General features: G+C 39.4%; 1 protein-coding gene and 1 non-coding gene across 2 annotated transcripts; one reads left to right on the top strand and one right to left on the bottom strand.

Moving 5' to 3' along the window:
- Positions 1-6,376: 6,376 nt before the first annotated feature.
- Positions 6,377-8,121, top strand: LOC112085704 (disease resistance protein RPP4-like). The gene is given in 4 exon segments (XM_024154774.1): positions 6,377-6,380; positions 6,909-7,055; positions 7,058-7,411; positions 8,036-8,121. Coding segments are annotated over 4 exon segments (591 nt in total).
- Positions 8,122-13,920: 5,799 nt separating this feature from the next.
- LOC112087275 lies at positions 13,921-14,027 on the bottom strand. The gene has a single exon (XR_002899995.1). It is a non-coding gene; the product is annotated as a small nucleolar RNA R71 (small nucleolar RNA).
- Positions 14,028-14,982: the final 955 nt, after the last annotated feature.

Raw genomic sequence — 14,982 nt, forward strand, 5'->3', positions numbered from 1 at the left:
ATAAGACAATAGAAAACAAGAGTGCATGTGGTTTGAAAGAGGATTGGTTAAGGTGGGGAACTAGCTAAAGATGAACTAGCCATTCAGGATCAACAGAGAGTGGTAAAAGGATAAAGGAGTCCTGAATGTATGATTCGTTTCCCTGGTCTAATGCTTCAATGAGAAAATTAAGTCCAAATTAAGTCCAAATAAAACAGAGCTAGTGTATCCCTTCATCTAAATTGAAATCATTCAAATTCCTCTGGGGTACTTCGTTTCAAATGTGCTTAGCTACCGCCTAGTCTAGTCCTAAATCATGAATGAGCATGTCACTAGGAACAGTCTAAAGCACACAGTCAACTATCATTGATTCATGTTCACCATTCCCTTTTAAAACGTATTTTGTTTTGAAAACCAGTTTTGAAAAACTTTAAGGAAAATGCAAAAAGTGTAGATAATGCAAGACTCATGAAAGAAAAGTGGTTAGAAAGGGATGAAATCCTTCCCCAGACTTAAATCACACTGTCCTCAGTGTGAAACAAGTCGAGATTGAATGAGAAAAATGCATAAATAATCGAATTGGTAAGGACAAGGAGAACTTACCTGGATCTGGGATGCTGGTGGAGATGAACCGGATTCATTCGAAGGGGTTTGGGAAGGTGATTAGGTGGTGATGAAGGTGGTGGAAGGTGATGAATGAGGTGGAGGGTGATTGGTGAGGTGAAATGAGGTGAAAGGGGTGGTTTGGGTCGGGTTTGGATGTCAACGACCAAGTGTCGCGGTCAGGGGCCATAAGACCGCGGCAATCAAGCACTTGGCCGCGGTCAGGACTACGCGACCGCGGCCGACGGTAGGTTTCCCGCGGTCCGAACACTTGCGACCGCGGGGGCTTATATCGCGGCCTCTTCCTGCTTCTCCTTGGTTCCTACTGGGCCGAGCAGTCAGGTACCATCCTTCTTTTTGGTTTTTCTGGTTTTTGATTTTTTTGGCTTTTTGTTTTTTATAAGAAACACCTGAAACTAAGAAAAAGAAAAAGATCAAAAGAAAAAGAAAGAAAAATTCTAAAGAAAACAATACCTAAATGGGTTGCCTCCCATTAAGCGCTTTTGTTTTAAGTCGTTTAGCTCAACTTTTGGTATTGGACGTGACTTATTCCAATGAAGAAGACCTTGTCCTGAGACAAGTCTCTTTCGACATCTCCTTGCTTTGCTTAGCAGGTTCTTCGTCACTCCAAAGCTCTTCTTCAAACTCTTCTGTTGCAGAACGTTTTCCTGCTTTGCTGTTGTATGGAACAGCTTCTGTGAAGACATCTTTGTCGATATTAGCAAATGAATCCTCCGGTTTGGCCAGTCCATTATAGCTCCGGAAGTTGCTAGAAAAGACCATCCCAGAATCACTGGATATGTTGCATCTCTCGTCTCGACAATGTAGAAGTCGACAGACACTATGCAATCTCCTATTCTCAAAGGAATTTCATGAGCTATTCCTTGAGGTGTTGCATTTGAATCATCAGCTAAGCTGATCTTTGCTCTAGTCCTGCGCAGGTGTCTAATACCAAGTCTCAAAGAAATTGCCTTGGACATCATGTTAAGACAAGCTCCAGAATCACATAGCACGTTTTTAAACATCTCTCCTCTAATAGAACAAGAGATAAGAAACTGACCTGTAGCCTGACCTTATGGAGAATTCGAACTTGCCTTTCTCTGTAGGTGTTGGCTGGTGTCTCAAACGCAGAATATGATTCACAAAAGAAAGCTGCAGCGCCATATTCAATGATTGAATCAATGTATGGCATCTTTATCTCGCTGCACGTCTGGTCTTCTTGGATTGAAGAGTCAGCTGAATCTTCGACACATTCCTTTGCCATCATACAAGGTAATGATTCATGCAAATCTGGTTCTTCATCTGAAACTTGGTTTTCTTCTTGAGTTGTTTTTTTAGGTGCTGGAGGCTGAAGTTGGGACAGGAGATGTATTATTTTCCTCTCAAAACCCGGAGGAACATCTGAATGACCAACTCCCGCGGTCAGAGGAGTCGCGACCGCGCGGAACAGGGTCTTGGCCGCGGTCGGGACACTTGGACCCACGGCCCCGGATGTAAATTGCTTGTAGTCTGTCTCTTCCTTCTTGTACTTGATACGAACTTCTCCTGCATCTTTATTAGGTAGACTAGCATCATATGAACTCATACCAGGGCGTTGATGTGCATCTTCATCAGGATTTTTGGGAGATTTCTTAGAAAATCTCTCAATTTGCTCAATGTTGGGCATCTGCTCCATTCTTGCATCAATCTCCCGTGCTTTGAGCTCGAGTCTGTTCAGCCTGTGCTCGATCTCTTGTAACTCTTCGTCTGTCTTCTCTCTATACCAGGAGGTGGACTCTTTGACTTCTTTAATCTCCTGTTTTGATTCAGCAATATCACTTGAGTTTTGTATGATGTCATACCCTTGTCTTGTCTGCTCTGTTGCGACTTGGTGGATCATCCCAGCTAGTGTTTGTGAGTCCTTGTGGGTTTGCTCTTCCAAAACCTCGAACATGATTGGCCATCTCATCGAATTTTTTGTTGAACTCTTCAGAGATTGAATCAATTTTCTTGAGCAGGGTGTTCTCGGTGAGAATCTGCTGATCAAGGAATTGGTTAATCATTCCTTCGAGGCGTCCCAAACGTCTGCTGATCCTCAAGTTGTCCTCTTGCTGATTAGGGTTCTGAAGTGGAGGATTATAGGTGTGTGGCTCGAAGTAGGTTGGAGGAGGGCCATAAGGATCTTCCCGGCGTCGAACAGTCTCTATGCGCCGGTGGTAAGAGTGGTTTGGCTGGCTGTATCGATCCATGTAGCTAAAATTTCGGGCTTGAGGTTCTTCTCTGCGTCTTGTGGCTTGAGGAGTGTTATAGAAACCTTTCTCATAGTGTATATTTCGATTTATAGGATCCATATCTTCTGAAATGGAAACAAAATAACCAAAAAATGGAAAGTTGCAGAAAAGGGGGTTCTAGAGTCGATTTACTAACCTTTCTCGGGGTTTTGCAGAAAAGAAAACGCGTGCCTTCCCCGGCAACGGCGCCAAAAACTTGATGTTGATCTTGATGTGTGTGTCGAGGGTTGTCAAGTTTTACCCTAATTGAAATCGATAGCCGCAAGTGCACAACTAATCAATTGTAGTACTTAGGGATCGAATCCACAGGGAAGGAAGATCTTTTGCTGCAAAAAGCCTTTGAAATAAGTTAAAGTAAGGAAGTCTAGAACAAAAACGGTTTAGTGGGGGTTTGGTGGTGTGTTTAAAATCTAAAAACGAAATATTAAAAGAGAATACGGAAATTAAATGACGTAATAACTAAACTTAACGAAAATGACTAAAAATAATAAAAACGGATATTCTAATGCTTAAATGAAAATCTACAAAAAAGGAAAGACAATATTGAATTAAAGCTTAAAGAAAATCGGTGTAAATCAATGGAGAAAAGGCGTTGGGCTTCAAGGAAGTTTTCTCAGGGGTACGAACGATTCAAAACATTGCTAGAGAGGAAATTTGATAAGATCTTAGCTTAAACTTTTCGAACTGGAGTCACGGACGTATGAATACGCCACTGTCGTGATCATAGAGAACTATCTCTCTCAACCCTGACCAGTAGGTTTCCACTCTGGCCCTGGAAGAGAAGAGATGCATTATGTTTAAGACTCATCCTAATTCACAAATCGCCCATAGGTAGGTTTCCACTCCTATGTTTGTTTTGCTCTCCCAAACTAGATCTGATACCTGATGAACACTTTCGTGTCACCAAGCATCTGGATCAGATTGTAGTTCTTGACGCTACTCTCATGCAGTAAAAACGAATTCAGAAGAAAAAATTCTAAGATTCAGCTCAATAGCCAATGGAATCCTCACCGAACATTAAATCCCCATCGAAAATCCCTTAATCCCAACAATAAAACTACTCAGACATAATGAATGAAATCAAAGACATAATATTAAGAAGTAGAATAGAAACCGAAATTGAAAAAGAAAGAACAAGGGTTCAAGAGACAAATCTCTCTCTCCCTAAAACCTAAAACTTAATAGTATTCTAAAACAATAAGAAAGATAGAAGATGATCGATTAGGGTTCCTAAGACATGTATTTATAGTGCTCAAGACCTCTTTGGACGTCACTTAGGGTTTCTCCAAATGTGGGCTTCAGAAATGGGCTTTTTGGGCTTGGAGTTTGAAGGCCGCGGTCGGGAGTGCTTTGACCGCGGGGAATGTATGGTTTGCCGCAGTCGGGATGCTCCTGACCGCGGGAAAATGCTTGTTAGCCGCGAGTGGAAGTGCTGGTCAGCTGGTTTACGGGACATCTTGCTCTTCGCGTATCTTTTGATTGAACTGTTGGATTGCCAAGCTGTAAAGTGCACTGGAAAGCTGATACTTCCATCTTTAAGGTCTCCAAATTTGAGCTGGATCAGACGGTGAGAAGACCTTCAATCAGGGGTGAACTTCTGACAGTTTGACTCTGAGCTGAAATCTGGTTTTCTGTCCATTTTGTTAAGCTTTTCCCTAAGTTACCTGAAAAGAGTCTTGAAACTACAAATACTAAAAAAACGTGATAAAAGTACTTAAAAGCAACTAAAAACATATAAAAAGTATTTCAAAACGATCCATAAAAATGGTCAAAATACGGTGTTATCACATGTACACTTTTTTTCTTCCTATATAACATCTTGTACCTCTGATATAGATGGTTATCCGGTAAAAGCCTCCGGTGATAATCAAACCAACAGGTTTTTCTACCAATTTTTAGCTGAAACGCATCAGGTCGATGAAGACAATAAGGACAAGATAACCTCCCATGTGTAGTCCATCCTGATAGCATACCATAAGCGCGGAAAATCGCTTATTGTCCACATAAGCACAGCCCGCATAGTAAAATTTTTTTCCGTTGAACAGTCATATGTGCGAACGCCGGTATACCATAACTGATTCAACTCATGTATGAGTGGCTGCAGAAATACATCGAGAGCTCGCTTCAGATGATTGGGACCTGGAACCAAAATACTTAGGAAAAGAAATTTTCTTTGCATGCACAAATCTGGAGGAAGGTTATAAGGAGTTAGGATTACTGGCCATAATGAATATTGTCTACCAGACATACCAAATGGACTAAAACCATCAGTGCACAGACCAAGATAGACATTCCGTTAGAACTTAGTAAAATCTGGGTATACCATATTGAAGTGTTTCCATGACTTTGCATCTGATGGATGAACAACTTCTCCATCTACTTGTGTATGTTCTGCATGCCATCTCATTGATGCAGTTGTCCTTTCAGATTGATAAAGCCGTTTCAACCTATCAATTATAGGGAGATACCACATACGTTGGTACGGTATCCTTTTACGCCCACCAGTTTGCGGCCTGTATCTTGGTTTTTGGCAAAATCGACATTCCTCCAGCTGATCATCATCTTTCCAAAAAATTATACAATTGTCAACACATACATCTATCATCTCAGAAGGTAGACCAAGACTAAAAATCAACTTTTGTATTTCATAGTATGTTGCCGCTGCCAAGTTATCCTCTGGTAGATACTCTTTCAGAAGATCAGCCCAATCATCCATGCAAACCTCAGCCAGGTTATGATCTGTTTTAATTGACATCATCCTAGCTGCCAACGATAATTTAGACAGATCTTCTCTACATCCTTCGTAGATTGGCTGATTAGCATTGTCTAACAAATCATAAAATCGTTTGGCATCTACATTAGGTTCTTCAACAGCATTACCAATATGCGTTTCATGAAATGCATCAGTCACCATCTCATGCATCCTATCATGATCTAGATTTTGATCAGATTGATACTGATAAGGCTGATGACCATAATTCGATTCATAAAATCAACATGACTTTGATAATTACTACTACTACCAGCATTCCCATGAGTATTACTGCCATATCCTTCTCCATGTAGATACCAAAAAAAATATTGCGGCGTAAACCCTCTATTTAATAAATGCGTCCACACGGTTTTGGTTAGTGTATACTTCGTATTCTTGCATTTCAAACAAGGAAAAAACATCTTCCCGCTATCTTTTGTTCTCTCCATATTTGTGGCCTGATACATGAATATTTCTAACCCGTTCTTGAATTCATCTGTCAACGCCCCATCTGAATCTTTACGCATATACATCCAGCTTCTTAGCTCATATATAGACATCTTGAAATAAACTCAAAATACTATCTCTTTTTATTGATTAGACAATAAAAGAGACGGTCTCTTGTATCACGTGTAGCCACATGAATGGAGTAAACCTTTTAATATTATTATTTTTTTTTTTCAAAGAAATAACTACTAATTCGGGTTTCCAGCAATGGACAACCCAATATATCATGATTTACAACACTATACTAAGGTTTAAGAGACCTAAAATGGGTCTCCAGGATACTGATGCTCTTATGTTTGAATGATGATGTGTTGTGAATGAAAGAATGAATGAAGATGTATTTATAACAAAATTTCGGACTTTACGACGCTTTTACGACGATTTTTTACATCGCTTTTACATCCAACATTCATATTACGACGATTTTACGTCGATTATGCGATAAAATATTTCATCGACATTAGTTAGGTAAACATGTTTTAAATGTTCTTCACCTACCTTCTTTGTCGACGTAAAATCGTCGTAACTGTACATTGGATATAGATCATCATATATTCGTCGTAATGTTACATCCAATTTACGACGATTTTGCAATTAATACCAAATCTCTCTTTATCGATGTATAATCTTCGTAAAGCGTCGTAAATTATACGTTGAAGTTACGACGATATTTTTTTACGACAGTTTTACGATGTTTTTTTTCTGACGTAAAATCGTCGTACAATCGTTGTATGTTTACGACAATTTTTAAACCGTTGTAACGGATCGTTGGAAAACGATTGTTTTTTTGTAGTGAGCTTTCGTCTCTTATAAGAGAACCATCCAGGACGATTATGGCATGCAACTGGCTTGGGAAAAACAATTTCTGTCAGATATTCTAGGTCAAAAAGACATAAAGCTAGATAGTTTAGGTGTGGTGGAAAGGAGGCTAAAGAACAAGAAAGTTTCATCATTGTTGATGATGTTGATGATCTAACGCTACTAGAGACCGTTGTGGGAAAAAGAGACTGGTTCGGGTGTAGGAGCAGAATTATTGTGGTCACTCAAGATATGCATATTCTCAGGTCACATGAGATTGAGCTTATTCATGAGGTTGATTTTCCATCTGAAGATATGGCTCTTGAGATGTTATGTCGGTATGCTTTTGGACAAAACTCTCCTCCTGAGGGTTTCATGGAGCTCGCAGTTTAAGTCACAAAGCTTGCCGGTAATCTTCCTTTGGGTTTGAATGTATTAGGTTCATCTTTGAGAAGGAAAGACAAGAAGGAGTGGGTGAAGATGTTGCCTAGGCTTCAAGCAGGCCCGTGCCTATATGCAAAGAAAAGAAACATTAGCTTATGAGCCTAGTTTTTTTTTTTAAACTAGAGGGTTGAATTTAATCATAATTCTTAACATTATTAGTTATTATAAATTGAAGAGCCTAAATTTAGTTTTGAAAACACAAACTTTAAATAAAATAAAATTAGCAACTAAAATTAACAGCACACTAAATATTAGGACAACATACATAGTATCTTAAATAATTAGATAGACTAAACTTTTTATATAAATTATCTTTTCAAACTTTGAAGTTTTGAAAACTTCTTACTTCTTTTTTTTTTTACTGAACAATCATATAATCAAAAAGTATTTACTCATTATTAAGTTTTTTTTCATTTAATTTTGTTTCATATTGTATCAGATTTTACTTTGATTTGTGATTGGTTACTTTTTATTTATTTTGTTTACGATGATGATTGTTATTACTGGTTCTAAAAAAATTTTAAGAAAATAAAAATTATTTTTTTAATATGAATTAGATTGGTTTTATATGAATATGATATAAATATGGTTAATTAGGATTTTTACTAAAAAAAATTATCAAGGGCTTTTTTTTTAACACCACTTAGGGCTCCATATCTTTGGGCACGGCTCTGGCTTCAAGATGGGCTGGATGGTAAAATTGAGAAAACATTAAGAATTAGTTATGATGCTTTAGATAGAAAAGATCAAGATCTATTCATTCACTGATTCACATTGCGTGTTTCTTAAGTGGTGAGAGCGTTAATTATATCAAAGACTAGCTCAAAGGTAGTGCTAACATTGGGCTTAGAATATTGGCTGAAAAATCCCTCATACCTATAGCATCACCATATAAGACTGTAGAGATGCATAGCCATAACCTGCTACAAGCATTGGGTAGAGAAATTATTCGTGGGGAGTCTTTTTGCAATCCTGGAAATCGTCGGTTCTTGATGGACGCTAAGGATATATCTGATGTATTTGAGGATAATACTGTAAGTTTCCATAAATGCTGTTTTTGTCCTACTTTATTTGGTGTTTTACAAATTGCTGTGATTGCTTTAAGATAATGTGTTTCTTTTGTTGGGATTTTCTTACAGGGGTCTGATAGCGTTCTAGGCATAATATGTAACACATCAGAATTCAGCGAGCCATTGTCTATGGATAAAGAATCGTTCAAACGAATGCATAATCTCCAATTTCTAAAATTTAACAAATACCAGAAGACCGGTGAAGTCCGATTATATTTACCGCAAGGCGTTGTTTCTATGCCTTCGTAAGCTCAGATTGCTATATTGGGATCAAAAAGGTTCTTTTGTTACACGCATATATCGATCTTCTGCTCTCTCTTTTCACCAACCTCAACAGTGAACAACTACTACTAGACTAGCCAAAAGAAACACATCGCCACTTAGCAACAGTAACTCTAGTACTTAAGATAATCTACTCATCAAAAGAAACACCTACTCTTTAGTTAACTCAAACTTAACTTTCTTAGTTTGGTTTGATAAACAAATGGGCATCACTCAACAAATGGAAATTGAGAATCTCTCGAGTCTTACTCATTTTTAATTGAAAATTTGTCCTTTGAAATATATGCCTTCTAACTTTCACCCAGAACATCTCTCACCACATGATACTTGATTTGAACATGTTTAGTCCTTCGATGTTGAACAGGGTTTTTCCCTATGGCTATAGCTGACTGACTGTCACAGTAAATGGGTATTCCTTCATTAGTTGTGAACTTCAGATCATCAAGAAGTCTCCTTAACCAAGCTGCTTGATTTGTTGTTGCACACAGAGCCATATACTCTGCTTCTGCAGTGGACTGAGAAATTGTATCTTGTTTACTTGTTTGCCATGAAAAAATTGCAGACCCAATACTGAAACAATACCTTGTAGTTGATTTGAGATCCTCTCTGCATCCTCCCCAATCGCTATCCGAATACCCAATCAATCTTGGTTCATCAACAGCTGTGAACATCAATCCAAAATTTAGAGTACCTTGAATGTATCTGAGTACCCGTTTTGCCTCCTTGAAGTGTCTGACCTTAGGTTCCTTCAAGTACCGTGATAGATAAGATGCTGAGAACATGAGGTCAGGTCGAGTGGCTGTCAAGTATAGAAGACCTCCAACTAGACTTCGGTAGATCCCAGCTTCAGCAAACTCTTCTTCTTCCTCGTTTTGAGTTTTGCCTTGAGGTACTAGAGGAGTTCTCATGCTAGTACAATCTTTCATGTTAAACTTTTCGAGCAGCTTCTTTGAGTAACATTCTTGAGACAAAGAAATTCCTCCTTCTTGTTGCTTTATCTCCATGCCTAGAAAGTAGTTCAGTAGCCCCAAATCTGACATCTCAAATTCATTTTTCATGGCTGTCTTGAAGTCTTCTATCATCTTCTCATCGTCACCGGTAACAATGAGATCATCCACATATATACAGACTACAAGAGGCTTCCCATGGTCATCTTTAGTGTACAGAGCATGATCGTTTTCACTCCTTTTGAAGTTTTCCCTCAGAAAGAACTCATCTATCCGGCTATACCAAGCTCTTGGGGCCTGCTTTAAGCCGTAGAGAGCTTTATGTAGCCGAAACACATGATCCTATTTTCCTTCCTTCTCAAACCCCAAAGGTTGTTCTACATATATTTCTTCTTCAAGCTTTCCATTTAAGAATGCTGACTTCACATCTAACTGAAATAGCTTCCATTTTCTTTGAGCAGCCACGGCAAGTAATACTCGAATAGTTTCATGTCTAGAGACAGGTGCAAATGTCTCTAGATAATCAACTCCATATTGTTGAGTAAATCCCCTTGCAACCAGTCGGGCCTTATGTCTTATGATGTTCCCTTTTGCATCTTGTTTCAGCCGGTATATCCATTTCACCCCTACCACATTTTTGGTTTCAAGTCTTTCAACTAGCTCCCAAGTTTGATTCTTCACAATCATCTGTATCTCTTCCTCCATTGCTTCTCTCCACTCAGAGTGTTTGACCGCTTCTTAAAATAAACTTGGTTCTTCAGAACTAGTATAGCACTCTTCCATAACTCCTGAATACTCAATATCCGCATAAGGTGCTGTAAGGAGAATATCTTCAAGCGACCGAGTTTTTCTGTTTGGTTGGCTTGAGCTTCCACCAGGACTGTAATCAACCGGATTTGAGACTGGTGAGTGGTTTTCTCTTGTTTAAGTGAACTCCTCACTGCTTGAGCTTAAGTCATCTCTTGTTGAGCTTTCATTTGTGGCATCTGATTCAGGTGTAAAGTCAACCTGTTTGATCACCTCCTTTCTTTTCCAGTCCCATTTGCTATTTTCTTCGAAGATGACATCTCGTGATATGTCTATCTTGTCTTCTTTCAGTAGATACACTCTGTATCCTTTTGTTTGAGAACTGTATCCAAGAAATATCCCCTTCTTCGACTTGTCATCCCATTTTCTTCTCTTTTCGTCTCGAATGTGAACATAGCACACACACTCGAATATCTTCATGTAACTTACTGAGGGTTTTGATCCATACCAGGCTTCAAATGGTGTTTTGCTTTCAAGAGCTTTGGTTGGAGTCCTGTTTTGCACATACGCTGCTGAGTAAACAGCTTCAGCCCAAAAGGTTAGAGGTAGATCCTTGGACTTGATCGTTGCTCTTGCCATTTCCACCAAGCTTCGGTTTCTCCTTTCTGAAACTCCATTTTGCTGAGGAGAATAAGCTGCAGTTAGCTGCCTTTCAATGCCGTTATCTTCTAAAAATTTTGTGAAGTCTCCAAATAAGTATTATGTTCCTCTATCGCTTCTGATCTTCTTGATCTTGAGATTGACTTGATTTTCAACCAGATTTTTAAACTTCTTGAAGGTTGGAAATACTTCTGACTTAGCTTTCAAGAAATAAACCCACACCATTCTTGTAGCATCATCGATGAAAGTGAGTAAATACCTGCTCCCACTGAATGACTTGTTTTGCATTGGTCCACACACATCTCTGTGGATGAGCTTGATAACACCGGATTTTGACCATTTTTATGGATCATTTTAATATCTTTTACAGGTGTTTTTACTCCGTTTTCAAAGGTTTTCAAAGGATTCTATGTTTCCGGATTTTAAAAGACTTTTCAGGTAATTTGGAATAAAGAGGCACAAAATGGAACAAAAAGACTTTTTTGGATAAATGCAGACCGTCAGAACTCTCATGGAGAGACGAAGACCTTCTCACCGTCTGATCACCCTTAAAATTGGAGAACTTATAGAAGAATCAACCAGCTTTCAAATGCACTTGGTTTGGAGACATTCCAACGGTTGGATCTCAAGATATTCCATTAGCCCCGAAGCCACGCGGATTCGGCCAGCAACTCACCCGACCGCGGCCAACAAGCTATTTGCCGCGGTCAGAAGCCTCCCGACCGCGGGAAACAAGCCAATTGCCGCGGTCACAGCACTCCCGACCGCGACATTCAACCTCCGACTTAAAGCCCACTTATCTGAAGCCCAAAGTCATTTCCAGCCTCAATTCCGGAACCCTAGAGACCATGGAGTATTGGAGACTATAAATACATGTCATTTAGGTCGTTTTTAAGGAGAGCAACTCATGCTTTACAGAAAACCTTTTCCTTTAGCCGTTTTTATGAGATTTTTGTAGAAGATTGTTCAAGTCCGAGTTCTTCAATAGAGAAGCTTTCTTTATCTCTTTTCTTTACTGTTTTTCTTTACTTTTATTAAAACCAATGATGATGTCGAACTCAGCTATGTCTGAGTAGATCCCGAGTTGGGCTTAGGGTTCCCGAAAGGGGCTCTCATAATCGATTAAGACATCTAGGTTTATAGATCTGGGATTTCGACCTGTTCTCTGTTTATTCTTGTTCTTATTGCATGTATGCTTGATTGATCACCTAGTATCTGATCTAGATAGTTAGTGTTGTGAAAGTTTTCATTAAGTATCAGCCCTAGAATGAAACAGGCGATTTTTCCGTAGGAGTGGAAACCTACCTGCGGCGAGATCGTTAGTATTGACGAGTCTTATGCAGCTCTTGCGTTCTCTCCCTTCCAGGGCCAGAGTGGAAACCTACTGGTCAGGGTTGCGAGAAACAGTTGGTTATGATCACGACAATGACTCTAGCTCTAGAACCCATATATTGTTATCCGTCAATCCCAATCTATCTAACTTAGTGTTAAAACCGATTATGATCCCTTAGAGTTCCCAAAAGCTCAGCGTTTTTAGCCATAGTTTACAATTCCATCGATTTTTACTTGCTTTCTTAGACCTGCATTTCAATTTCCTTAGTTCATTATTTACTTGCTTTATTTACCTTTCATTCGATATTTACTTGCCTTATTAGTCTTTCATTCGATATTTTACTTGTTCTTTTGCCTTTCATTCGATTTCTTTACTTGCTTTTTAGGATAGATTTATTTACTTTCTTTTGCTTTAGTTTAATTTGAGAAAAACAACCAACCTTTAAAACCAATTTAGTCTAGACATAAAGTTAAAAACCGTAGAAGAATACCAGGCACACAAATCTCTGTGGATTCGATCCCTAAATACTGCAACTGATTAGCTGTGCACTTGCGGCTTTCTTTTGTTTTGTTAAGGGTAAAACTTGTTCCCTCACGTAGTTGACACACTCAGCACCGCACATCAAGTTTTTGGCGCCGTTGCCGGGGATTTGTTTAGCTGCCTTTTGCTATTTTTCTTGTTTTAACTTCTGCTCTAGACACCTGATCTCTAGTTCTTTCTTAAAGTTTTTCTGAACTATCTTTCCCTTCTTTTGTCTTTCTCTGAATTGCATGAATACCAGGCGTAGACCTGCAGGAAACATTCCAATTCTAGACGAGATAGACAGACACGAAAGAGAACTTCGAAGACTTAGACGAACGCAAGGAATGGCCAACGACGACCAGCCTGGAGATCCTATTAATCGAAATTTAAATATGGACCAAGAAGGGTCCGAACATGGAGAAAACGAAGAGAATGATCACATAGAAGGTGATCATGCTCGACAAGATGGAGAGGAGGACGAGGTTCTTCCAAGAAACCACCAGAACCGAGATAGAGAAGGATGTGAAGACCTTGATCCACCCATCAATGTAGCCGATGGTGACCACCCAGCAATGCAGCCGAATGAACGCGTTCACCGCCCCATTCCGCCAGCAAATCAACACCGAAGACAAGCCAGGAACCATCGCATAGCTGATTTTGATGCACCTACTCAAAATTTTCAGAATCGATCTGCGATTCAAGTACATTTCCAAACCGGAAAGAGTTTGAAGTCAAGCCTTAAATCATCTCATTGGTGAAGCAAAACCAGTTCCATGGAGTTCCTTCTGAGCATCCAATGGACCATATCGAGCTTTTTGAAGAAATTTGCAGCATGATGAGAACAAACCAAGTTCCACCTGACTATTTTAAATGTAAGTTGTTCCCTTTTTCATTAGCAGATAAAGCTCACCGTTGGTTGAAGTCTTTGCCTGCAGGATCGATTACTAATTGGGAAGAATGTAGAACTGCTTTCCTGAACCACTTCTACACTAAGTCAAGGTCGAACAATCTGAGAACGAAGATCTCAACCTTTCAACAAGGGCCAACTGAATCTTTCTATGAAGCTTGGGAATGTTTTAAGGAGTATGAACGAGATTGCCCTCATCATGGATTTCATGGATCAAGCCTGCTGAGCACATTTTACCGAGGTTTGCAACCAAAATACAAACTTTCACTTGATACAGCTAGCAATGGACATTTTGGGCAAAAGACGATAACCCAAGGAAGAGCCCTCATCGAAAATTTGGCTCAAGCCAATAGCAATGATTGTCCTGAATATGATCGATCAATGAAGCAAGCCGGAACAGACAACAAGGAGATAACCGAGTTGAAGAACATGGTGAGCCAGCTTCTGAAGAGCAACAATCGCCCGATTCATGCTTGTGAGACCAACAATGGCGCAGAAGATGAAGGACCTGGTGATATCGATCACATTAATCAAGCATTTCAAGAAGAAGACGTGAACTACGTAGGAGCACTGGTGCCATACCAAAATCGCTCCAACAACAACTTCAACAACAACTTCCGGAGTGCAAATTACAACAATCTCTCTTACCGCAATCCAAATGTGGAGAATCCTCAAGATCAGTACTACCCACCTCAGCAAAAATCCTTCCAAAACAAGTTTCAAGGTGGAAACTTTGGAGGAATAGTACCATATCAACCGCGACAGCCATATAACTACCAAGGTACGAATTTTAACAATCAATTTGTACAACAGCAGGGAGTCACGACGAACCAGCTAGCTTCACAAATTGGTAGACTTGAACAGTCAATCCAACAGCTAGTTATGACGAACGAAAAAGCATCTAAAGACGTGAACGTGAAAGTAGACTGCATGTACAATGATCTGAATGGTAAGTTTGAATCTTTATCTTCGCACGTAAAGAAGTTAGATGTGCAAGTCGCCCAAACAGCCGACTCTATGAAGAGGCAAAGTGGAGTTCTTCCAGGAAGAGTTGAAGATAACCCTAAGAAGTTTTGCAACGCCATAACAACATTGCCCGAAGAAGAATACGGAACCGATGGAAAGAAAGAAGAAACCCCAATCTTTGTACCACTGTACAAG

Source organism: Eutrema salsugineum, unplaced genomic scaffold (genome assembly GCF_000478725.1).
Source record: "Eutrema salsugineum unplaced genomic scaffold, Eutsalg1_0 scaffold_9, whole genome shotgun sequence".
NCBI classification, from domain to species: domain Eukaryota; kingdom Viridiplantae; phylum Streptophyta; class Magnoliopsida; order Brassicales; family Brassicaceae; genus Eutrema; species Eutrema salsugineum.